The 26,491-nt window shown below is 34.6% G+C and overlaps 1 protein-coding gene across 2 annotated transcripts in view; it reads right to left on the bottom strand.

Annotated features, from left to right (window-relative positions):
* Positions 1-8,818: 8,818 nt before the first annotated feature.
* The window catches only part of LOC149797707 (MIT domain-containing protein 1-like), a 34,195-nt gene continuing 16,522 nt past the window's right edge, over positions 8,819-26,491 (bottom strand). For both annotated transcript variants that reach the window (XM_089962632.1, XM_089962633.1), the window contains exons 3-7: positions 24,778-24,876; positions 23,280-23,419; positions 21,518-21,604; positions 19,476-19,594; positions 8,819-12,279 (exon numbers count right to left, since the gene is read on the bottom strand). In XM_089962632.1, coding sequence (XP_089818758.1) covers positions 12,123-12,279; positions 19,476-19,594; positions 21,518-21,604; positions 23,280-23,419; positions 24,778-24,876 — 602 coding nt within the window. In that variant the 3' untranslated portion in view covers positions 8,819-12,122. The remainder of the gene's footprint in view (positions 12,280-19,475; positions 19,595-21,517; positions 21,605-23,279; positions 23,420-24,777; positions 24,877-26,491) is intronic.

Here is a 26,491-nt window from a genome sequence, read left to right as displayed (position 1 = left end):
TACCATAATGTCAATATTGCCTCATCTCTCCATGAAATATATTATCTTAAGAGAGGCTGCAAAACATTCCCCATCCATGGGATCAGGCCTGTGAAAGGATGAAAAGGAACAAAATAAAAATTAAGCAGGAATGTATATATGCTACCAATATAGTGCTCTTACTTTGAAACAGGACAAACTATATCCTAAGCGAAAATTTCAATCTACTTTTGCATTGTATGCAATATAGTAATCCATTATACAATTTGTGTATGTTTCTTGCTTTTATTAGCCTGAATTATATATATATATATATATATATATATATATATATATATATATATATATATATATATATAACAAATTAACCAAAACTAACAAATTCTGAACCACGTATGATCGTGCAGACCAAATACACACCATTTTGTTGATCTGTTTATCGGTAAATTTAAAATAATCACATCATATCTCCAAGTGATTAACAAATAAATTAGTTTAGCTTTCATGGTTTAAATAACCCATTTAAACAAAAAAAATTGGTTCGTTACATGATACGTAGCGAAGGTTCACGGATGCAAGCGCCTATACTGAATGTCCATATTGCATTACCTCTGTAAAACTATCTTCCAGAATAATTCCGAGGTTGTTGGAATGTTATGGAGAATGGTAAACTCCTTCCCCGTGGCCTTTTAGAAAATAAATTTAATGGTAAAAATCAAAAATATTTAATCGATTAGAGAAAGATTTATGGTAGGTTGTTGAAAGTCTATGTTGTAATGTTTTAAAGCAACATCGTAGCATTTATTAAAGAAAGTGCAGTATGGCAATAAGAACCACAACAAATTGTACTTTGAAATACCTATGACACTGCCTGGAAGTGGAAACAAAATTTACCGACCCTCAAAACAATACGTATGCTCCAAATTTTTTATGTAATCGAACCTTTTCAGAAAAAAAATATTGTGCATTAGTATATGTCGAAAGACAAAATTTTGAATTATTTTTCTTTTCGCTTGAAATAATTGAATCTAGTTAATGTCACAATTATAAATGTATTATTACGATATGTGCCGTCCAGAGAGAGAGAGAGAGAGAGAGAGAGACAGAGCAACATATCTCGCAATAGACATATTGTTCCTGCTCAAGAATTACCAGCCAAACCTAGTAAGGCAGTCTTAACGTCAAAATAGTTGTAGGGAGGAAACTTTACTGAATATTTTCTTATAATTTTTGGTGCAAATAAACTGAAATTCTGCCGCACGGAAAGGACATATCAGCAGCCTCCAAACACTAAATAATATATGTATATTGTGCGGCAATGATGTATTTTGCATCGGTATAGCATTTGCTGTAAATACTTATAGATAGTTAATATAATTAACCTGTTGGACTTGAAAAGAGTGTCACGCACAATTAATAGCATATGTACTTTCTTAAAATCGGTGTTTTCTTCTTTTAAAATATCAAGATGATTGGATGATTGACAGAGAATGTTTGATATGTGGCAAAACTTTCATGGAAATAGGACGAGAAATGTTCATATTAAAACGCGTCAAACTGTACATACCATATAGTACGATATTCACTTGGTATTCCTGATCACAAGTGTAGCACAAGTGTTAAGTAAACACCAAGTCACACGATTGGATTCGTCAGCCGAGCGAATCAAGATTGCTAGTTTCAAGCAAGATTATTTGCTTCCATCTGGATAGTTCTGGTACTATCCATGTTTTATTGTAAATATGTAAGAACAAATGAAAAGCAAAAATTTTGTACATAGGAATCGATGAAGATGTTTTTTGTTCACATGCAAATTTCGTCTTAAGTCAGGCTCTTCTATAGACTTAAAAAGGAAATTCAAACTAAAAAACGACTGCAATATAATAAGGTGAGTTAATTACTTGGCCAATTTCAGAAGATTGTAATAATAATAATCGGTATCGAAACTACTGCCTTTTTAGACTGGATACTGATAATAGAAACAATATTTATCAATTAACTATGCACGTTAAGGTGATTAATAATTTGAGACATGTGGGTTTGGAGATAAATAGGGTTGGCTCAAATAAATATCGTAATTTGCACTACTTCTTAGAACACCGATTATGTGCATACATAGCATAGAAATTGAGAGAATGGAACCAATGCTATTTCTGACATTCTAAATGTGCTACCCTATACCAGAATATTTCTGTACTAGACACATTTTGAAATATATCGCAATGTCCATTGACTTAATCTTGTCTTAAGCGCTGATATCCGTACACAGTCATCGAATTAAACCACATGGTGAATGTGTTTGCAATTTTAAATCTTGTGTCCATATGCTAAAACGTGTTTGAACCATTATGATACACTGTTTTAAAAGTAATATCTACTCTAGGAATCTGGGCTGTGGAATTAGTTGGTGATGTGCTACACATTCATATGCAGAAGCAGTAATAACACTTTGAAACAAAAAAATATCCCTATGTATCTGGACTATATTGATGTAAAATTAATTGAAACCAATTAGCAAAGCACAACAGATAGTGTTACTAAGCTACATTGTATTGAATTCAAATATTTTTAGATTTTAAGTTGAAAGCAACAAAGTCAAGAGATAACGTGTATTTTCTTACAAGACTTGAGATAAAACTGGTCAAGGCTAGTTTTGTTACAAAATAGAATACTAGAGAACAACATGCATGTTTCTTGATTTTAAACATAAATAAAATATCATGCAATGCATTAGAACAGATGCTGATTTACATATTATTTTCATTGATAACATGTAGATAACACATCTTCATCCCTGACAGAAACCTGATTCAAACAGTATGGTATGCAAAAGGAATAAATTACGATTTGATGTTTGATATCAATACAAGTTTGTATTTGGTTAAATGTAAAGTACAGCTTCAAATCTAGTAAACTAAACAAGGTGAATGTATACTAATTAAAAACCTATATTGATGTTATGGAGAGCGACGTTAGAATTAAAGGAACATATGTTGATACAGTGTATAATGTGACTGTGTTTTGAATTAGTCAAGCATACAGTATTTTCTGAGTGTTTTAAATGTTGTACCAAAGGAGTATTGCAGAGAAGATCAATGTCTGAGACTTACCAGAGTAAGACAAATATTCAGAGACTTTGCGGGCTAAGAAAGTGCTTTATATGGAATACATCTTTACTATGACTCTGAGAGGCTATTTGCTTAGACAAGTATAATCCAGTAAATAAATTAAATGGCACAAAAAGAACTTCAAATACACTCAAGTGAAAGAATGGTTACCTGAATTATATATTAATATATTAAGCATGTAAGTGAGAGAACGATTTTTTTTTTTACAAAACTGTTTATCTTAATCGTGCGGATGGCCGTTAGCAGCAGAATTTGTTGTCCTTTGTGGATACAGAAAGTACAACTATGGGCACAAATACATTTCACAGCGATATATTTATTCTCAGGAATCTTTGGGCAGATAAAGCACACCAAACAAGATGACACAAACGATGCCTTTACAAAAGCTACAAATACTGAACGCCAGAAAAGATAATATTTGATGAGGCAGAAAATAGTTTTAAAACAGGAAATTTAAAGATTTGTTTTAAAGAGAAAATATTTAATATATTTCAAATGACTGAAATAAAAATGCATACGTAATCAAAGGGACCGGATGTCTGGAAAGTCAACGGACACAATTTTGGCGGTAGAAGCATACAAAGCTTGAAAGCACAAGGTATTTGCCATCAGTTTCATGTAGTTCGTTGATACCAATATAATGATTTGCTTGAATTTAATCGTTTATATTTGCATGAATTTATTTTGTTGAAATTCGTAAATATTCTTGATATGCGTATAACTGTGTTTAGTTCAGATATCTGAATTCGTACAATGATCTTCTTTATAAAAGTTGACAAATTGTTTGAATTTGTCATCTTGTTTATCTAGGAATTGGGTATTCTAAGATTTCATGTTTTACTTTAGATCAGTTACGAGAATCCGTTTAAAGTCACTGATCTTAGATGAGTTCACGTATGACAAAGACTTTAATGCATGTATTCGCTGAAAATAACGTGGTTAAGGCAAGTAATGAATTTAAATCATTCGTGTAACTGAGACAAGAACAGAACCGTTATGTCTCGTGTAATGTTAATGGGAACCAGTAATGAAATAGCCATAAGGAAATACATTAATCTTGTGAAACTTGGTTTGTTTATGGTCTGCCGTGTTTAGCTTGACCAGATAGCCTTTGGTCTGTTCGAATTCCGATAGAACGATATCTGACATAACGAGAGGGGAGTAATGATCTGTTCCCAGTAGTACAACTGACAGAATATTTTGGTTGCTTCTGTTTATTTTGTAAGGGGAAAAAGCCCCATGGACGTATCCACGTACCTACTTATCCAAGTATCTATGCACTTATGTATCCACCTACCCACATAAAGTTTAAGAGCAGAAAAGAGGGGAGACAGTAGGGAGGTCGGAAAAAAGCTAAAGGACCTGGAGGAACCACCATAGTGAAGCTGGAGCGGACCGAAATAAGCAGGTTATGAAGTTGTACTAGTTGACTTCGATCGTTCACTTGATTATATGAATTAATTATATCAATTAAAACAGATCGGCTATTTAGATAAATATATTTGTGTTTGAAATTCGGTATAAGATTTATTCCAAAAAAGTAGTGTAACTTCCTAATGTAATGTATTATCCCAGTTATTTATGTAATGATTAATTTTTTTGTTTTCCATATTCGGGGGCTTCTGTCATTCTGTTCTATATGTCTGCTCAGATCTCTATTTATTCAATCTATAAGCTTGACACTTTATTTTAATATTTACTCGATCTGGGCAATAACACAGAGGGCTATCACCCTCTAGATAACGATAGCCAAATAAAGCGGACATCTTGTAAGAAGGTAAAACTTCATAATACTACACCACCAGCGGAACCGCTACAAACATAAAACATTGCTAGTAAGAAAAATATATAGCTGGCCCACGTAAAAATATTTTTATTTGCATCAAAATCATATAACCAAAAAAATGGCTGTTAACAGTTGGAATTACACTGGACTTATCACATAATATATTTCTAAATTATATAAAACAATTAATATTTATATAATGAAAGAATTGTAAATATTGTCATAATATGGGGATCTCATTATGTGTATAATCCAAGATAAAACCTTGCATTAGGAAATTTCAAATGGTTTTGTGTATCAGTAAAAGTTGATTTGCACAAATGCGCCAAGAATTCAAACAGGACAATTTGGGAAAGTAGAAATATTATTGATGATTATAAAATACAAATTATATCACCAATGTTTTTTATTCCACCACTGCAATAGCGGAAAGGGCCATTTTATTTTGCTCATGTCCATCAGAACATTTCTCTGTCCTTATGTCTGTACATCTGTATGCCCATTCCAAATCCATTTCAGCACAATGGCAAAATACAAAATTTCAACTAAGCATCATACAGTTATAAACCTTTATCATGGTTTAATTGCAAAAATTCTTACCTCTGTTAGCAAATCCCTCCTAACATTCTTAGCATTTTCACATAAGTTACATACTTACTCTAAAAATAAATTTAAACTAAAGACTAGCAGTAAATTGCCTGTATAAATAATTCTCGAAAAAAGAGTTTGAGTTTACTATTATTATTATTTAATCTATGTGAAGCAAATTGTTTTTCAGTAGTAACAACATAGACACTTCTAAGCCATCATGGTTGGTAATGATCATCTGTTTTAATATATTCAGATAATTACAAATTAAATCTTTAGGATGGAGTAAACTTATTATAGATTAAAGGTGAAGAGCAAAACCATACTGTAACTGGAATCGTCTGACCACAGTTCATACAGTACCTGCTGAGTAATTTGGTAATTTCGAGTCCATACCATGGGCACTCGCACATAGGGGCAAGGAGGGTCACTCCCCCACCCCCAAACCTATTTCACCTATAAACATGACTTGGCCTCCATCTGGTAAAACTTAAAAGCTGACCAATATGTTTGCCCCCCCCCCAATTATGTGGGTGACCCAGGTCCATACTAGCTTTGTAAGTTGGTGGTGGTGGTACATGACAGGTGCACATTAGGTGTTTAGCAACCAATGGGGCCTTTATAAATTCTTTAATATCTGATCAATTTATTTAAAAAGCAGAGAGAACGCATGAGAAGAATAAAGTAATGCATTAAATATGTATCATAAAAATAGCTAAAATATAAATTATTATTATTATTATTATCATTATTATTATAGATTTCATCAACAATAATATATAAGTATTCCAGCAGCATGTTCATACACATTTCTAAGCTCTCTTATTCTGTTAGCAATGATAATATTATATTACACTTTTTTGTTGCAATAACTGTCCAAACAATTATATAGCTCATAATTTATGTTTCATTCCTAAGGCATAGGAATTATATTAAGAAATATAAATCCAACGAATGGAGCAAGTGTTTTAGTTATTTAAAGATAAAATATCAAGAGTGTACACAGAGTTGTTATTCTAAACATCAGACCCCTATTAAAAACAGTTTCAACGAAGTAGTTTATTTGTATGTAGTAGCATTATACAGCACCCAAGAACAGTTATATGGTTATTTGTAGAAATGATCAGGTACTGACCAGGTTTAACACACTGCACAAGTACTTGTACGGCTGGGTTTTAGGATAAAAATCTGATGTCACTGGGTTGGTCCCCCCACCCCTGCAGTAATAAAATATTTTAAAAAATAAATAACGAAAATAATTTTATGATTGACGAAAATAGGGGAGTGAGAGGAGATGTCTGGGGAAACTCGACAAAACGTGAATGAAGAAACGTGACCCTGCCACGTACCTGGCAAAATTTCCCTACCTGTCCATCTAGTAATTTGTTATATGGGAGTAAAGATTTTAGGGCATAGCATCAAATTTAGCGCTACTTGACACAGACCAGGTGGTTTTGTGCATGATATGTTGTACATTGTCTGTCCATCTGTTAACTTTAGCTTGTTATTACTACTTCTCTTCAACTACTTAGACTACTGCATTTGAAACTTTACACACACACAATCACCCCATGGTCCAGTTGGTCCCAAAAATAATGGTGTTGGGTGGACATCCAACAGAGCATTCAGAAAGGCCTTTTTGAAATCTTGTTATTGCTACTTGTCCTGAATGGATGATCCTATCAACATTAAGTTTCCACTAAAAGTGTTCTTCCAGTTGGTCCTAAGGAAATTGGCACTGATCTGATATCTTGATATGGCTACTCCTTTTGAATGGAAACACATATTGCCATGGGAGTTTTACCAGAAGACTTCTTATGATGTTGAGCTGATTTTAGTTGACTACAGTGGCAATCATGAAAATCCTATCACTTTTTCTGAATGAATGGTCACATCAGCAAAGGGTTTGTGAAAGACTAGTTGGCTGTAAAATGAAAATGGTGCCAGTCTGACTGCCAATATGGTCAGCACAATGGCTATCTTCAAAATCATGTTATCTCTATTGTATTTTCACCACAAGACTTCTTATGATTTCATAGTTGTTCAAATTGGAAATGGTACCAATATGATATCCAGTATGGCCACCATGGCAGCCATCTTGAAAATAAAAAGTCTAATCAATATAGAATTTCCATCACAAGATTTCTCATGATGTACTGTTGGTCCTAAATGATAATGATCCCAACCTGTCTTCCAATATGTCCAACATAGCAGTTAAATTGAAAATCCTGTTATTGCTTTAGAATATCAGAGATGGTTTCAACATTCAGCAGTTAAAATTAAGAAATGATCTTATCTTGAATTCCTGACTAAAATTGTCAGCATAACAGGTGTTATTGCATTTGAGGGACTTTTGTTCCATTCTATTTATACATTTCTTTACCTTTCAAAAATAATACTTTTTAGAAGGAACACTCTAAAGGCCTAGTGGTCAGAGTGCCTGCCACAGATGACGGAGGTTGCAGGATTAAACCTCGGTCGAGTCATACCAAAGACTTATACAAAATTGGTACTAACAGCTGCCTCACTGGGTGCTCTGGCTATTGGGACTTGGTTCATATAAAATTTAAAATTAAGCTAGACCAGTCCTTCAGAACACCCATCAGGAGTTTGCTCAAATCTGAATAGAGACTTTTTTCATCAGTTACAATTGAGTTGAAGGAAGGTGGTAAGGGATGATTGTTTTGTTGGAATCTGAACTCTAAATTCTAGTTGTCTGTCACACTGCTTGTTTTTAATTATTTACTTGAATCACTTTCTTAATCAATTGCAAACCAAATTCAACTAGGATTAAACACATTGTGGCAGATGTATATTTTCACCTGAACTTAACTACATGATCAAAGGCATTGTCATAAACAGTCCAGCTTGCAAGCATCTAATTCAGATGAGGGTTTCCTAAATTTGCTGTTTATATTATTGTGACTCTATGGTCTTAATCTTAGTAACAGAAAAAAGCAAAAACCAACATAGTTTAGTAAAACTGAGCAAGTAATTTATTTCCCTTTAAATATAAAGTGAAAACTTAAAAAGAACTTAAGTATTATGAATTAAATCCCAAATAGTCCTAAAATTTCTATCACAGGTTCAAATGTATGTAGTTCCAAATGAATTCCAATAGCGTTCTGAATAAATTCCAATACTGCGCATACGGATGTTCTAATAGCCTCGAATGTGCTAATGTGCAAAAAATCGTGATGTCTCAAAATGATATAATACAAATGTCCTTGAATAAATTCACAATGATTTCAAAATATTGATTTAGTCTGAAAATGAGTTAAAATTTGAAGTAAACAGCATTAATATGAAAAGCTACAACACAATAACAGAACCAGGATGAAGGTAAACTTCCCTTTAATAACATTTTAAGTTGTCAACAAGATCATGAATTTCCAACGAAAAACTATTTTTCCAAAACTCAGATACAAATAAACATGCTTACCTCCATTAATAATTATCTGACTATTTAATCTATAATCTATAATCATAGAGAAATAGATATGTATTATGTTGTTTACAAAATAAATGTCACTTGTCAGGTAGACCCTTAACTCATCTACTGGCCAAGGTCAATCACATAATATAGATAAACATAAAATATAATCATAGAGGAAAGCCAAAATCATTGCAAATTAAATATATATAACAATGTTGTTTATGTATTACAATTCCAACTGTTCACTAACTCCAAAGATAATTTTGGCCATTTTTTCTGTTACATAATAAGTAACAAGGCCTAAATAATCCAGGCTCAATATACTGTTTTTAAACAAGAATCAATTGAACTATAACATTTCTAATTTTACAATTGTTGTTTCAGAGATTTACACCTATGGTAAAATTCAAACTGACAATGATCAAACACATATTATCCCTTGGGATGATTATTTTTTAACAAAGTGGAGGATGATAGCATTATTTTTCTGCTTGGGTACCATGTTTGAAAGACATTGCAAAAACTGTACAATTTAGAGCATGTTGAATATTATTTTAGCTTGGGCAAGCTAAGTTATTTTGCTATCTGGTATGCATTGTTTAATAATATATGACTCATTGAATCATCAGGTAATTATGCTATTTATTTTTCATCTTTAGCTGATAGGACTGTATGTCTTCCTTTTATGTGACAGTTGGAATATTTACTTATTAGGAAGTTGTACTTTAACCATTATTGCTACCAAATTATCTTGATTCTATGTTGTGGCCATGATACTGCAGATGTGCCATACATACATGCTACATGCATACATACACACACACACAAACACACACACACAAACATAGACATAATACTGCAGATGTGCCATACATACATGCATACATACATAAATACACACACACACACACACACATAGACATAATACTGCAGATGTGCCATACATACATGCATACATATATACACAAACACACACATACATACACACACTCACAAACAAAAACACACACACATAGACATAATACTGCAGATGTGCCATACATACATGCATGCATGCACATACACACACACACACACATATCCATCCATGCATACATACATGGGGGCCCCGAGTGGCCGAGTGGTCTAAAGCGCTCTCCGTTATGGATCACTGCCATCTCACTTCTGTCTGCGCCAGTTCGAGTCTCAGATTCAGCCAATGTGGGTATGTGAGAAAGCTTGCCAGTAGCTTCTCAAGGGTTGGTGGTTCTTCCCAGGGTACAAAGACCAGTAACACCTTCCCCATGGGTGACTCTTACTGATAGGTTTGACTGTATTATTATTCGTAATTCAGATACCTTTAAATTCAAAGATAAAAATATTTTTTATAATCCTTAACTGTTTCATTTTGCATCTGTGGATTAAGTTAAATTAATTTAAAAAAATTCCTAAATATATATATTAATGGCCAACAATATGTATATTTGAAAAAATAAGCATATTTTGGTACAATATGTATACGTAAAAAATAAGCTTGCCTCGGTGATAAGCCTTGCAATAAATCTTAAAAGAAATTTATATATTTATGTGTGTCACTACTAATTGTTTACATCCTTGGCAAGATCTGTGCAATATTTTCATAAATATATGAGAATATGATTGCCAGTTATATATGTTTGGGTTCTTAAATTTTTTTAATGACATATCTTTTTAATGACTAAATTAAAATGACATTTGTGTATTCATATTCACATAAACAAGATCATCTTACCCGAAACATATACCTGTGACAGTGGAATTATGCTACTTTCTCACATGTTTCAGGGATTCCAGGCACTGAGGCATATTATACACCCGACTATTTCTGGACATCCTGAATTCTACCACTGGATGTCTTAAGGGCTTCCCTTTTTTGTATATATATATATATATATATATATATCCCCAAATAATATATTCTTCATCTATTTAATTTGTGACTACTGATTTACAATGCCCAATAAAGAAAACAATGCCACATAGCATGCCATTTCTCACCTAGTTGCCATTACCATGTCAACACAAAGTGGACACTGATAAGGATATCACTATGCCCAAATCATTCATTTAGGCATATCCCTTCAGACTATCTCTAAAACTTACATCTAGTTCCAATGTGTTCATCATTCATTTAGGCATATCCCTTCAGACTATCTCTAAAACTTATATCTAGTTCCAAGGTATTCATCATTCATTTAGGCATATCCCAGCAAACCAGTCTCGAAACATTACATCTAGTTCCTGCCAGCCTATCTACTGCTGAGAGCACTGAACAGAATCATGTTGCTAACGAACATGTACTGGACCTTGAACTGAAACACCATGTTCAGACTGCTAAGATGTATATTTACTTACTGGGCAACACTTTTAAGAGCAAGTAGTTACCTTGAGAATGGCAATGTTCAGCTGGCTAAATGCCCATAAAAATAAAAAATAAAAGGGGTGGGGGATAGAAACTGTACAGGGATGTGTTGACAAACTCCCTTAACTGCAGTGAGTTGGGATGAAATTTAAAAACAAAAAACAAAGACTAAACATGAAAACTGTCCTGAATCCAGTGTAAATATTTATATCTGTAAGCAATGTGTATATGGTAATAATGATAAAAATTAATAAAACAGGCTAAACATATCTTGGAATATTGTCCTGAATCCAGCATAAATACTTGTATCTAAATAATAAGTATATGGTAATGATGGATTTAATTAATTAGGAGCTTTATTAGACATCTTATTTACGGTCTTTGTTTAGTGGACTGATCAAACTGTACAACTCTTTCAGTTGAATAAAAGAACAGTACTCTGGTTTCTCCATTTATATTTAATATATGAGGGATATTAAAAAGTTCTGAACATTTTGTGATAACTTTTTTTTTTTTAAACCCACAATAAATTTAGCACTAATTGATAGAAAAATAATGTTCTATAAGATCTGCAAGTTTTCCTGTCATGAGGAAACTTCCAGGCTTGCAGTTAAAGACTATCAAGTTTCGAACTATAATTTGTATTAGAAAAATTAGTACATAGAAGACAAAGACTTTCAAAAATGAAAAATGTATGGAATACCTGTATTACGTAACTGTAAAACCTATGTAATTCAGATGCAACTTTATTTTGATTTCTTAAAAATGCAAGACTGTATAAAATATAACATAAAAAGTGAATAACAATAAGTCCCTGAAGCCCTGTTAACTTGTTTTTAAATTTTTACTTTTGAAAATGTCTACAGTTGTTTCACGACACTGTCTCAAATCTAGGTCACAAAAGCCTATACTGAACTTTCCTTCTGCTGCCTTATAAATGTCTAACCCTCTGCCAATCTTCACAATCCAGCCATTGTTAAATCTGTAAAAATAAAGATTTAAAATTAATTGAGCACAGGGGTGATTAAATAGTGCTCTATTAGTATGGCACTTATTAACGTGGTTAAATACATTCTATCTTAAAGGCCCCGTGTGGTCTAAAGTGCTCACCATTACAGATCCCAGCCATCTCACCTCTGTATGCATGAGTTCGAGTCTCACCATTACAGATCCCAGCCATCTCACCTCTGTATGCATGAGTTCGAGTCTCAGGCTTGGCCAGTGTAGGTATGTGAGAAAGCTTGACAGTAGCTTCTCGTGGGTCAGTGGTTCTTTCCAGGGTTTTCCCTGGTTTTTCCTCCATCATTTATACTGGCTGCCATGTATAGCCTATTGTGTGCTGAAAAATGGTGTTAAACCCTATAACAACAACATCTTATCTATATGAAGTTTTATCAACAAGCTTTGCTAATGACATGTCCATACATGTAAGATTCTATTTATAACATAACAAATTAATTAATTTTATTAAATCTTTGGTAATTTGCATACATTTAAGGCATTGTTGCATTTTTTTAATTGTGAAAATGGTCTTTGTCATATATATATATATATATATATATATATATATATATATATATATATACATATATAGATAGTCCTAATTATCCACAATACTTATAATTCACTATTGGTCCTGCTAGTTTAAAGCATCATGCAATTTCTAGATTTACCCTGAGGGACTGGTATTGACTGATATTACTTAATCAGATAAGGAGTACCTGACATATGTGGATTAATTTTGCCTCTTACTGATAAGCAACCATTCAACAGTAAACTATAGAACTACTATATGGAGGTAAATCAGGCACCTTGCTGCAGGTGCCCCGATGGTCAATTTAATACTCAGATCTTTGTTGCTGGAAAATATATTTAATTCCATTATAATTTTTAACCTGATCATTTATAAGCAATATTTTGGGGTTTTCACACTGGGAAAAAAGGATGTATATTAATTTCTAGTTATACTGAGTTACTTACCTGGACATATTAATATTTGGGATACAAGTCTGCTACCCCTCAAATCTAGCCCTACTAATAAACAAATATTTTTATTTTCTGTCTATATTACATAAAGGGCAAAAACTCATGTCCATTACCTCCCTTTGCCACCATTCGGTGTTGTCAGCTTTTAAACTGAGTGAACTATCAATGAGGATGTTTGCATAGCAGGTGTGTTTTTAAGTAATTGTTGTTGTTGTTGTTGTTGTTGTAGGGTTTAACGCCATTTTCAGCACAAGATAGGCTATACATGGCGGCCAGTATAATTGGTGGAGGAAGAACCCTGGAAAACCCAGGGAAGAACCACCAACCCACGAGAAGCTACTGGCAGGCTTTCTCACGTACCAACGTTAGCCGAGGCTGGACTCGAACTCAAGCAGACAGAGGTGAAATGGCAGTGATCCGTAACGGCGAGCGCTTTAGACCACTCGGCCACTCGGGGCCCCTGTTTTTAAGTAATGGGATTGGGTAAGCATTCTTGGAGAAACATAATTTACTTTAAAATTTGCTTTATGAATACATTCCATGACCAGATAAACATTAGGATCATAGGTATTAGGAGGAAGAAATGCCGCATCTCCTACCGATATCTCAGCATACATGCCAACCCCAAGAGAGGTATAAACATAATTATTGCTATTATAAGTGGCAAAAAACTGCTATCTAGGCATAAAAGTGTAATATATATATATATATTACATGCCATAATTACAGTACACTGTATAAAAATGTACATTTATTTTTTGCTACTAACCTGGTTATGCAGCTGGGCAAAATCCATGTTAAACATGGGCAAAATATATGTGGATTATAATACAAACACAAAGCATACTGACAAATTGTTTATATTCAGCACTCACTTTACCTAGTCAACATGTCTAACTTTTGCTGAATGATCATGAATTTGGCAATGAGCATGGCAATCATGTGCTCAGTAAGAGTGCTGTATTTCATCAAGGCCATATTCTTCTTTTAAAGTTTGTAAAGCGATGTTGTTTTGTCCTTTTCTTTGGTCTGACATCCTTTGAAGTTTGAAAATATCCATCTGTTCTAACATTTTGAGTCATATAACATCCACAAGTTACACCGTTACTGCCTGTTTTGCTTGACATCTGGCATCATTTTCTTTAAAACTATACACTGGTCTGCTAACTATCTTATAAACGATAATGAAACTGTGAGACAAAGTTTCACATTAAAGAAACCCATGTTATCTTGAAACTGTATCATACACAGTTACTGTAAACAAAAAATAAGGAAAATACATGTATGTCTAGGACATATAATACTTTTGTTCTGTTTTTTTGCGGCAGATATCTTTTCAACAATAATCTTAAATTTATATGAGTGTAATTAAAGAAATGATAATAATAATGACAAACACAACTTTTTATTACTTTATTTTTTTAAATGTGCCAAATAAGCGTAACGATTATGCTATAAAGCATAATGTATGCCTCAAGTACCCTTCTTGGGAAGAACTATTTGAATTGATATGTGAACAATAACCTGCTCTCCCACATAAGGCAACACAGCCTCTGGTCACATGAACCATAATTGTTCTATCTGATTAAGATTAGTATTGAAATCTTCTTGCCATCAAAATTCACTGGTGAATCCAGTGAATCTAATGGGTTGTGTTAGTTTTACTGAGTCTGGTTGTTGTCTGGGTCACAACTACAGGACCCACCAGATTCAGGTTTTATCTATGCAGAGCTCAAACAATGAGATAAAATCTCAAGAAGGTCTGATAGATCTTTATTATGTCATGGTGTCAAAATGAGCTATATATCATGGTGTCAAAATGAGCTATATATCATGGTGTCAAAATGACCTATATAGCATGGTGTCAAAATGAGCTATATAGCATGGTGTCAAACTGAGCTATATATCATGGTGTCAAAATGAGCTATATATCATGGTGTGGGTAGCCTTTCAAGGTAATTGGCACCCATTTATTTCTCCCTGTGGGGCCAGAGAAAAAAGTTGACCAGTTGAGGTATCAAGGTAACATGGCAATTAAGGGGGTGATGTCATTGACTTTACACTGGTACCTGAAAACACTCCACTATTCTTACAAGCCTTCAGAGCAGAGGGCCTTCTTGCTCATGATATTTTCTATATAATCAAAGGTCCTAAGTCTTTCTCTAGTACAGCTGTCCTGACAAGAGCCAGATGGGAAGGAGAATATGGTCCTGGCAGGGTTGTAACATCTGCAACTGAATTTGAGAAGATTCAGCTTGCCCGTAATCTTTCTCGGTAGATCTTTCGCTAGACTGAGTAAATCACTGACCCATACACCCTCAAAGCACACAAATTTGATCCAAAAAAACTGATGAATGAAGGGATCATTCTGTATAGATATCCTGACTCTTTCTGGGGAGAAAGGCGGCAAGTACAGTGAGTATGCCGGGAATGTGTCTGATTTGTACATTAATCTGAACATAACAGCACCAAAACCAGCAAACAGAGGTCTAGTGATCTGGTATCCCTGTTTGAAGAGATAGGCCACCACTATGGAATTCTCAGACATAATCATGACTGACTTCCTGCAGAGACAGTCCTTTCAGAACTGAAAGGTACTTGTGATAGTTTGCATTTCAAGGAGGAAAATGTGAAGAGATAGTTTCCCTGGTCCCCATTTACTGCTGACCATAACAAAATCTGGCAACAACTGTACATACTATAGTCTGACTCTACATCCCCATTTGTTTGTACCCCCCTACCAATTTAAAGACGTTCAATGTGATAAAAAGTGCACAGAACTAAGTCAATTGAATCATTGATTTATAATTTATAACCTGACTGTGACCAGAATGGCACTAATACTGACATCCACTGCACCTTTCATGCTTAACAGACTTTCCATACTAACATGGCGCCATATTGCGTACACTATGGGCTAGTTTACTTCCATCAGACAACATAATGACTTATTTCATCCTGGTCGGTAATTGCCAGATAATTCCATAAATTTTATCACTTTGCAGACATAAACATTGAAATTAAACCGCATGTTAAATTCATGGAAGATGCAAATCTGTTGTCATTCTTTTCTTTTGCTTGATTCAACATTGTAAATATCGGAAGCAGACGATATATGTATGTACATCTGTAGTCGTTCACACACCCCTTTGCTGAAAATGGACTTGTCCAGGAACTGGAATCGGATCTCAAGCATATCCGTCTATTGTATTAAAAACTTCTGTTAGGCATGAAATTTGCAGATGATGATGGTGTTATTGACACCCTGGTAGCAATCAGGTTAGAAATTATAAATCAATGAATGAACTGAGTAAGTTCTGTGGATTTCTGAGCTTGTTCATGCTTTTTGTTATTGGCATCGGCTGGGGGGTAAAAACAAATGGGCATGTGTATTCTGACTATAGCATCTGTACATACTATCACTTCTAGATGGGGATTCTCCAAAGGAATTCCTGTCATGAGCCAACTATATTTGCACCACTGACACAGGAATGAATGTACTTCATTTACAATATTGACCTTTTGGTCAAATGATCTGGAAAAAGAGTGCCATTGAGCAGAAAAACTCTTGGCAAGTTCCCCCAATTTGTCTCTCTGGCTCACGTCTCGACCTGGTTCTTGTGAAAACATGAAGAATCAGTACCAAGAAATAAAACACCTCATTCATGTTGAATTAATTATTATCAATAGATTAAAGGTTTTAAAATGACTGGATTTCCCAGACATGTCTGATATAAGATATGAAATGATCAGTTGCTAGTTTGGCAAGTCTTACATTTGACATCAGTGGCCCATAATTATCCCATGCAATTATTTAACCATTGTGTTTTCCATATTATTCAATGCTTATTCAAATATTCTGCAGTAAAAAAGAAAGTACAACACAATGAAATACTGTCATCAGACCTCTAGACTTCTCAGAATCTTAAGTAAATACCTGCAACAGGTTCTTAACTGTTGCTAATGTATCGGCTCCTCACACTATGCAATGGGTGCTTTCTATAGCAGTGTGTAAGCTTGTAAAAGACTGTTGAAAACATACTGGATATGTTGCCAAGACCCTAATTAGAACCCAAGAACTGACCAAATGGCAGGACGGGTGTTTTTAAGGGGTGGGGGCTGGTACCTGCACTGTACTGCACAATTCTCACTGTGCTGTGCCAGCAAAATTATTTGAAATGAGATAAAAGTGGCCCAGATGGATCAAATCCTTTGCTGCATTAAATAACCCAAGGAGCAACAGGAATTCTCTTGCTAAGATCAATGTCCTGTTCAAACAGACTATGAGTTCAACAGCCCATGTGATGCATATATGAGGGAGACATACAAGATTGTGACTGGTTATAAACACCATAGCCAGTCGACGAAACACTTATTGGTGGAGCAGAAAGTTCTTGAACAGCTTGCCGGTGAATGTCTTCATATTTTTTTCCCCCAAACAGCAATGGCAAACAAACTGGAGTCATACTTAAAGCCAGAGCATGATACAACTTGAGTGACATGGTGCGTAAACATGCATCACGGTGTATTATCAAGTCAAAATTGGCAGTGGCAGTTAACACATTAAACATGGAGCATTAAGTTGCTCTGTTTAGGATGTGAGCAATTCGGGGAAGTCAACTCCCAGGCATGTAGGTTGGCTGATTTTCCACCAGTCAGAAAATAACCAAGGATGCTAAATCCAACACTGAAGACATGGAAACAACGTTCCAAACCTGCTTCAATGTGGCAAGAAAAACATTATTATTCACTTTCTAACAAAGTGGGCAGACAATTTAACTACAGCTAAACTTTTTTTCAAATGCCAGGAGTTCAGTAAAGTAGATGGTGGAAATATGTCTTGTTCCAATGTGATGAAAATGTCACTGGAACTTGACTCTCAAAAAAGAATGCCTTAACATTCCCTTGGTCACATACGTTAGGACTGCCTGTTGTTATTCTCAGTCTGAAGGATGGAGAGTCTTATTTTCATCACTGATGTTGCCAGCTGCTATGACAATAATCATGTCTCATGGTTCAGGGTGATATGAATTCAAAAGCCAACAACATCCATTTCAACAGCAGCCTTAAAACTAAACTCTTTCCTCTCCTTGGTCGGACTGGAGAAAAGCTGTCGCTCAGGAATATCTTCACACTAACTGTGCAAAGTGTTCTGATCATGATGTGCTACCATATCAGGATAAACCACTCCCTGTGATGCAATGACATTTCTATTTTGTTTGTGGCCAATACCCTATGGGCATGCTGCAAACCGATTCCACCAGTCAATTTTGGATAGAAGGATCACCAGCTCAACTGGTTGGATGATCGTGGATGGCAGTACAGTAGTATAGGATGGATGCGTTAAATCCATTAAAAAACCCATGCACCCTGACTTACTAGCCCAAAAACCATGCTTGGACATGTAGGGCTACTTACACTGCCTGAGCTGCCTAAAAATGAAGGTGCACTCCCCCAGTGTATCATAATTACATGTACAAATTTTAAATCTTGCATCATTATCACCCTCTTTCTTGGCTTTGGTTAACTTTTACAGTCTCAGACCTTATGGTGCACACACTTCTTGGTACTGATAACGTTCCAAAGAAAAATCCAAAATAAAACAAAACACAACAAAAATGTATAAATTAATGATGCAGCATGTTAAATTAGTCACTAATACAACAACCATTCCTGAGTGAGCAAGCAACAAGCAGTGTGTATGAAACTGTGAATAACAACTTGCATCAACAACATTATCTTGCACTACATGGCTTAAAATGTTAAAGGTTCCAAGAAAATAATAAATTTCATAATATTTACCACCTGTTAAAGAATGAATATTAAGACAAACAAATAAAAAATCCTTTATGAATGATTAAATTTAAAATAAATTTGACTTGAATCTACAGGAATTGTCTTTTACAATGCTGTTGAAGTGAAGCTTAAAAACTGGTGACACCTAGTGGTGGCAATGGGAAATAATGGTCAAGAATTATTGCCTTTTATCTATATGATGTAGACAGAAAAAACACATTTTCGTCTTAGTAGTGTTAATGTGATCATGAAAAGTATTTAAAAGAAAAAAAGAAAAACATTACAATTTTATATGAAGGGCAGATGTGGTAGTAAAGTAGTAGTTGTATTGACAGGGTGTGACAAACCAACTTTATCTCTCTGTCATGTAAAGTGTAAGGATATGTCAAAATTTACCTTATTTCTCTGTCATGCAACGTGTCAGAGTATGACACTTCCAAGGTCACTTTAAAGTTGTTAAGACTCCTGGCTAGTTCTCCCAATTTGTCTCTCTGACTCATTTTTTGACCAGGCTCCTGTGAAAACATGAAGAATCAGTACTATGAAATAAAACACCTCATCCACATTGAATTAATTATTACAAGTAGATTAAAGGTTTTAAAATGACTGGATTTCCCAGACATGTCTGATATAAGAGACAAAGTGAACAGTTGCTAACTTGGCATAAATGACCAGTTGCTAACTTGGCCTGTCTTACAGTTGATATCAGGGGTCCATAATTATCACACATAATTATTTAGTCATTGTGTTTTCCATATTATTCAATGATTATTCAGACATTCTGCAGAAAAAAGAAAAGAAAAGCACAAAATAATGAAACCCTATCATCGGACCTCTAGACTTCTCAGAATCTGAAGCGAATGATTGCAACAGGTTCTTACCAACTGCTTATACATCGGCTCCTAGCACCATGTTTTGTATAGCAGTGTGTAAGCTTGTAAAAGACTGTTAAAAACATACTGTATATGTTGCCAAGACCCTAATTAGAACTGAAGAACTGACCTAATGGTAGGACGGGTGGTTGTAAAGTGGAAGGGGTTCTGGTACCTGCTCTAAGAGAATACCAAATTGACCTAATGGAAGTGGGGAGTGGGAGGTGGGTTAGGGCCAGTACATGTACAATGAGACTAAGAAAGTACCCAACTTACCCACTGGTTGCTGAGGAGGGGGTCTGGTAGTTGTACTAAGATTATCAAATAATGTGATGTCACAGCAAAACTATGGAAACTCAAAGTGCACAACTTTAACAACACTGAACACCTAAATTTTTGGTTCAATTTATTTATAAGATCAAAAGTGATTGAGGGTTTTATCTTTTACATTCATTTCTTAATCTCACTGTTTGAAAGTGATGGACAGTACAGGTCAAAGGAAGATTCCATTAGTGGCCGCATTGGATGTCTGAGTGGCACTTTTTTTTTTAGCACCAACTAGACCATAGGATGAATATGAGTGTAAAGTTTCAGTCGTCCTAGTAGTTTTGGAGAAGTAGTGATAACAAAATTATGCTGATGGACAAATGGACAACAGACCATCCCATAAGCTCTTCTAGTCTATGACCAACTGAGCTAAAAATGACAATTTTTCAAAGAAGTTCCAGCAGCAAATATTCTACAATAATCAGCTGTATAGCATGTCTTACAAGCTAAATCTACAATGCCAGTAATATCTGAGACTAGCAAAATAAAATGTGTTTGTCATCCAAGTCAAGTAATTATAGCAAACACAGTGTATTGACCATTGTCTATTCATGTCTGTGTAGTAACCAATGACTTGCACAGTAAAATCTTTATGATTTACAGCTGGCATCAGTCCAAAGCTACACTGTACTGTTGGGTAGTAGACATAATTGACTTATGACCCATGATGTTACCACTTACAGTAAGTCCTGCATACCCATAAAGGTAATCCACAAACTGGCCAAATAGAATCAACTCTTGAAGCAGAGTTGAGTGAAAGTTACACCTAGTGAGATGTACTGCTAGAGATGGGAGATTTCATATAGTTCACTTAACAAAACTTAACAACACCTCCACCAGCATGAGGTTAAAATAGGCTAATACACTATGTGCATACTGTATGTTGTCCGAGGAAGAAAAAAAAATTGTGGATAAAACATGCAACCATCACACAATATTACCAGTTTACCTGGAGGTATAGCATTCAATTAGAAAACAAGTATAATCACTGTCAAAGAGATAACTTACATTTTTTTTAGAATTTTTTTTTACAAAAAATATTTATTTGCACCATGTCCAGGACAAGTCAAATAAAGTTAACAATAAGTTTGCCAAATACAAATAAAACAAAAGATTAGGTCTTTGAAGAAGATGACAGGACAACAAAATAGTGAATAATTCAATTTCCTTTTAGCTCACCCCAATTCAATTCAAAAGAGAGAAGGATAGAGTGGAGGAGGAGATTGATAGACATCTTACATTTTCTCTGCCAGTCAATAATCTTATGAGTTTAACCTGTGCCTTGGATTTAATCACCATTTCACAAAATCTCAGCAAATTATAAATCTGAAATAAAGACAGAGGATAGAGTAAGATAAAATCTCTTCCACTGCTTATAAGTGCTTTTACCAATAGGCGAACTTGTATGATATGACAGTTACATCAATTCTTTATATAAAATCTTGTTTAATTGCAATGTGAATGAGTTAACACTGTTATGCCATACAATGAATGTAGTAGGGGTATAGGAAGCTGAGCTTAAAGAAATACCAAATTTTCTTACTCAAATATTTGTTGAATGTATGTGGACAGAATGTTTGTCAAAGCTGATAAAGATATCAAATATTTCCTTTTCTTACTGCTTACCTTTGTATTTATTGACACCACACCCACCAAAATGCAATGAAAACACCGTAAAATCATTCCTCTAAATATATTTACTTGTAAATTACATTTTTTTAGGTCTTGAGTATATTTGTTGGGGATCCATACTAAAATTAAAATGATTGTGGGAATTTTTATTCCAGTTTATCTCAGAATTTAACAGGACCCAAAACCATTCCTTATGTGAAGACCTACAGGTAAAAAGGGCAATAACTCTTGATTACTTGTCCATTTAAATGTGCGGACTATTTAAAATGTTTGACCCAACCAAGAACACATAATAATGTTGTCATATTAAATGTTACCTTTTCAAGAGTGCCAGAATGGAAGTGAACAGAAATGTTGATATCAGCAGCAGAACTATACAAAAGTCTGATACTATGGTTACCTTGTGAGACTGAATTTAATGTGCATTAACAGAGTTTTGAAATTGTTACCTTGTTGATTAATTCAGTATTGCATAGCTTATATTTTGCCTTGCATGATTTTCTTCACAAAATGCTTCATAACAAATGAATAGTTGAGAACCAATTTATTATCCGAATATTAGCAATAACATATTCTGATTTGAATGTTCAGGTTTTGTTTCAACTCCAATACAGTGTTATCCTTGTCCATGTACCTGTCATTTCATTTGATGAAGTTTGCATTTGATTAATGGCCTGCTGGAGTATTTTGTTCAGTGTCTAGATTTCTAGGAGATCCTACCATCAATCCAGATATAAAAATTTGCTGGGCATATACTTTACATGAAATAATCAAGGAATGATTTTTTTTTCTCACACAGACGAATAGAGTTTATTTTATATTTATAAGGTTTAAGTGTTTCACAACTACTTTTGACATATCTGGTTAGTGGTAGTAATTCAAAACCATCTGCATAATCTGATATACTTTCCAAGTCGGTCAAATGAAAGAAGGGGTGGATGGGATGACGACTTTTTGTTCAGATTTTCATACAAACTATTTCAAATTAAATATCATACAGCTTTCCCTGTATCAGTTTTATGCAAGATCAAAATGTGCTTAATGCAATATCTCAATAAAAAATTCTCTCTCATGTAAAACTTTGTTTCCTATACAGGAACTGAACCCTAAACTCTGCAATATTACTCTGCCCATTTTATGATATTCAGCATCTTATTATATTGGGTTACTGTGTCACTGCTGTGGTAAGGATATAATTCCTGTGCAAATATGTCCCTAAAAACAATACAAAGATATGTAACTACATGCATATATAGTCAACAACAAAAACTGTCATATTGCTACCATGAAAGTAAATGTATCAATTATAAATGCATCTATTACTAGATTAATATGATGACAAAGCCTAAGGAATGAAAGCAGGTAGTACCTGAGGTGTTGATCTGACGTATGGGTCGTCAATGTCAATTTCAGTCAGGTTTTCATCCAGGAATCGACCAAACAGCTGCTGATAGCTGTGACCAGTGGAGTTGTCTTCGATGTGAATCTGCTCATGATAAATCTCCGCTGCTGAACAATGAAATATCAGAATTATGGAGTGAATCATTTAGTGAAATTGAAATTAACAATCATATTAATGCATGTATCTACCCACTGTAGCATGACACAATTATTATTTTTAAAGTGATTCATCTGACTACTAAGTATAGTTTCTCCCAAAATTTCCGAATTTTGAAAAAATCTACTTTTCAGGTCTAAGCTCTACTGATAAGTGTATCATGCTAAAACAAGTATTACATCTTTATTAAAATATTCAAAACAAAACAAAAAATTAAACAGAAAAAGAAGTGTATAATGTAAGTGAATTTTTTTTAACCAAAAGATGGTCAAAACCAGAAACAAATGGTTGTTTCAAAAAATGATTTTCTCCACTTTTGGTACTAGATATATCTGGTAAACAATGATATCTTATCACAAAGAGGACTCTTTTAGTGGTGAAGTAATTTAGAGATTAAAAGCTTTAGACTGAGATCGTGAAAATAAATTCGATCAAAATTTTTCATCTGCTGAAATCAACATGGCCAAAACTGTGATCATTTCATAACAAGAAACAGTCCCCAATTATGTTCAGTAAGACAAACTCATTGATTACCAGTATGAAAGCATCTGAAATGATATCTTTGTCTCTTCTCTGTGGAAACTCTGTCTTTGGTATGAAGCCAAAATAGAATAAATGTTTTCTATATCATGATCATTGAGTAGAAGCTCAAGGGAGACAACCACAAATTACACATGACTAAGGACAACATCTTGGGATTCTCCTTGACGGGGAACTCAAGTTCACAACTAAAAAAAGCAGGAATTATTCTCAAGTTTAATCCAGAATTTTAATCCAAGCCAAAAACTCAGATCAAAATCATTTTGTTTTAATATTTTACATAATAGACAGGCATTTCAGAAAATGACAATCCTTTGAATTATATGTTCTTCGTTACTTTATTTCCATTAATATGTCAAAAAATCATGTTGACCTGTGCTCTAAAGTATGGTGTTGCTGAATGTTTAACCATATGCTACAAGAATCATTTCTGCTAGAAAGTGGTACCAATGATATGGCTAAAAAAAGTATGCTCTGGTTTGGTATTCTTCAACACGGCAATACTCTGAAGGCAAGTCAAGTACAGTACATTTCTCCAATGGTGGGAATCAGATCTACATCTGTCTGGTCAAGAGTCTATCATGGCTCAACTGCTATATTAAATCCTAATTATCTGCAACAGCTAACAGCTAAAATACAAATTCCAAAACTTTCAAGTTCTTATTTTGAGAAAAAATTGTCAGATTTTTGTATCCCTGAAAAACATATATGATAAACTAGATTAACTAGCTCTACCATAAATTTCTACAAGCTGAATGTACCTTGTTACCTTTTTCTTCCTCCACCTGTTTCTTCAGTTCCTCTGCCCTATCCATGTATTCCAGCATCTTTTTTCGACATGCCTCTTTCTTCACTGGATCCTTCAGGTCTGGAAAAGATGTATGAACAATTAAAATTTGTTTATTTAGTTTAACACCTTGAAGATACTTGTAATGTTAATCTCATTTGCTTTTGAGTTTTGCCTAACTTCATTGTCTGCACTGCACTACCATCATTTCTGTGGACACTTACATTATTGTAATAAGAGTTTTATCTAGCACTCTAGTAACCTACACATACAATGAGTGTGCATGTGTGTGTGTGTGATGTGGATTTTTAACATAGTTTTAAAAAATATTCAGTCATATTGCTACAATGGTTGCAGTGTGGCAGTTTATAGTGATGTCTAGCACTAGGGCATCATTTATGAAGTAACAGTTCCCATGACCCCCAGCTGTTGTGAACCACCTGTGATGGGCAGGAATGATCATACCTCATTTGTGATGCTGACTTTTTTATTGAGAAGACTGGGAAATGGGTGCCTTTGAGCGATTAAGTTTATCTATGGGGGCACAGAAAAAGATGGCCTAGTGCAATCAAGTTTATCTATAGGGGCACATAAAAAGATGGCCTAGTGCAATCAAGTTTATCTATAGGGGCACATAAAAAGATGGCCTAGTGCAATCAAGTTTATCTACAGGGGCACATAAAAAGATGGCCTAGTGCAATCAAGTTTATCTATAGGGGCACATAAAACGATGGCCTAGTGCAATCAAGTTTATCTATGGGGGCACATAAAACGATGGCCTAGTGCAATCAAGTTTATCTATGGGGGCACATAAAACGATGGCCTAGTGCAATCAAGTTTATCTATAGGGGCACATAAAAAGATGGCCTAGTGCAATCAAGTTTATCTATGGGGGCACATAAAACGATGGCCTAGTGCAATCAAGTTTATCTATAGGGGCACATAAAAAGATGGCCTAGTGCAATCAAGTTTATCTATAGGGGCACATAAAAAGATGGCCTAGTGCAATCAAGTTTATCTATAGGGGCACATAAAAAGATGGCCTAGTGCAATCAAGTTTATCTATAGGGGCACATAAAACGATGGCCTAGTGCAATCAAGTTTATCTATAGGGGCACATAAAACGATGGCCTAGTGCAATCAAGTTTATCTATAGGGGCACATAAAAAGATGGCCTAGTGCAATCAAGTTTATCTATAGGGGCACATAAAAAGATGGCCTAGTGCAATCAAGTTTATCTATAGGGGCACATAAAACGATGGCCTAGTGCAATCAAGTTTATCTATAGGGGCACATAAAAAGATGGCCTAGTGCAATCAAGTTTATCTATAGGGGCACATAAAAAGATGGCCTAGTGCAATCAAGTTTATCTATAGGGGCACATAAAAAGATGGCCTAGTGCAATCAAGTTCACTGCTGCACTTAATAATCTCTGGACTTGCTAGAACTCTCTCACTAAAATCTAAGTCATGTTGGAAATGGGCTTAACAAGTTTGATGATCCACCGTATACACTCACTTATAAGTTGATTACACTAAAGTGGACCTCCCCCTGTTTTAGAGCTGCAAAAGAGCAAAATTATCTTTGACTCTCCTCTAAGTCCAGGTGTTTTTGCAAGTCAGATCCATCTGCAAGGAGTGACATGTGGTAAGCAAGTCTGAGTTGCACCTGGGGAAAAATAAACAAGTCAAACTGG

This window comes from Sinohyriopsis cumingii, chromosome 6 (genome assembly GCF_028554795.1).
Source record: "Sinohyriopsis cumingii isolate HCF-2022 chromosome 6, ASM2855479v2, whole genome shotgun sequence".
NCBI classification, from domain to species: domain Eukaryota; kingdom Metazoa; phylum Mollusca; class Bivalvia; order Unionida; family Unionidae; genus Sinohyriopsis; species Sinohyriopsis cumingii.
Note: the sequence above shows the minus strand (reverse complement) of the source record. Positions and strands in the feature narration are given on the sequence as shown.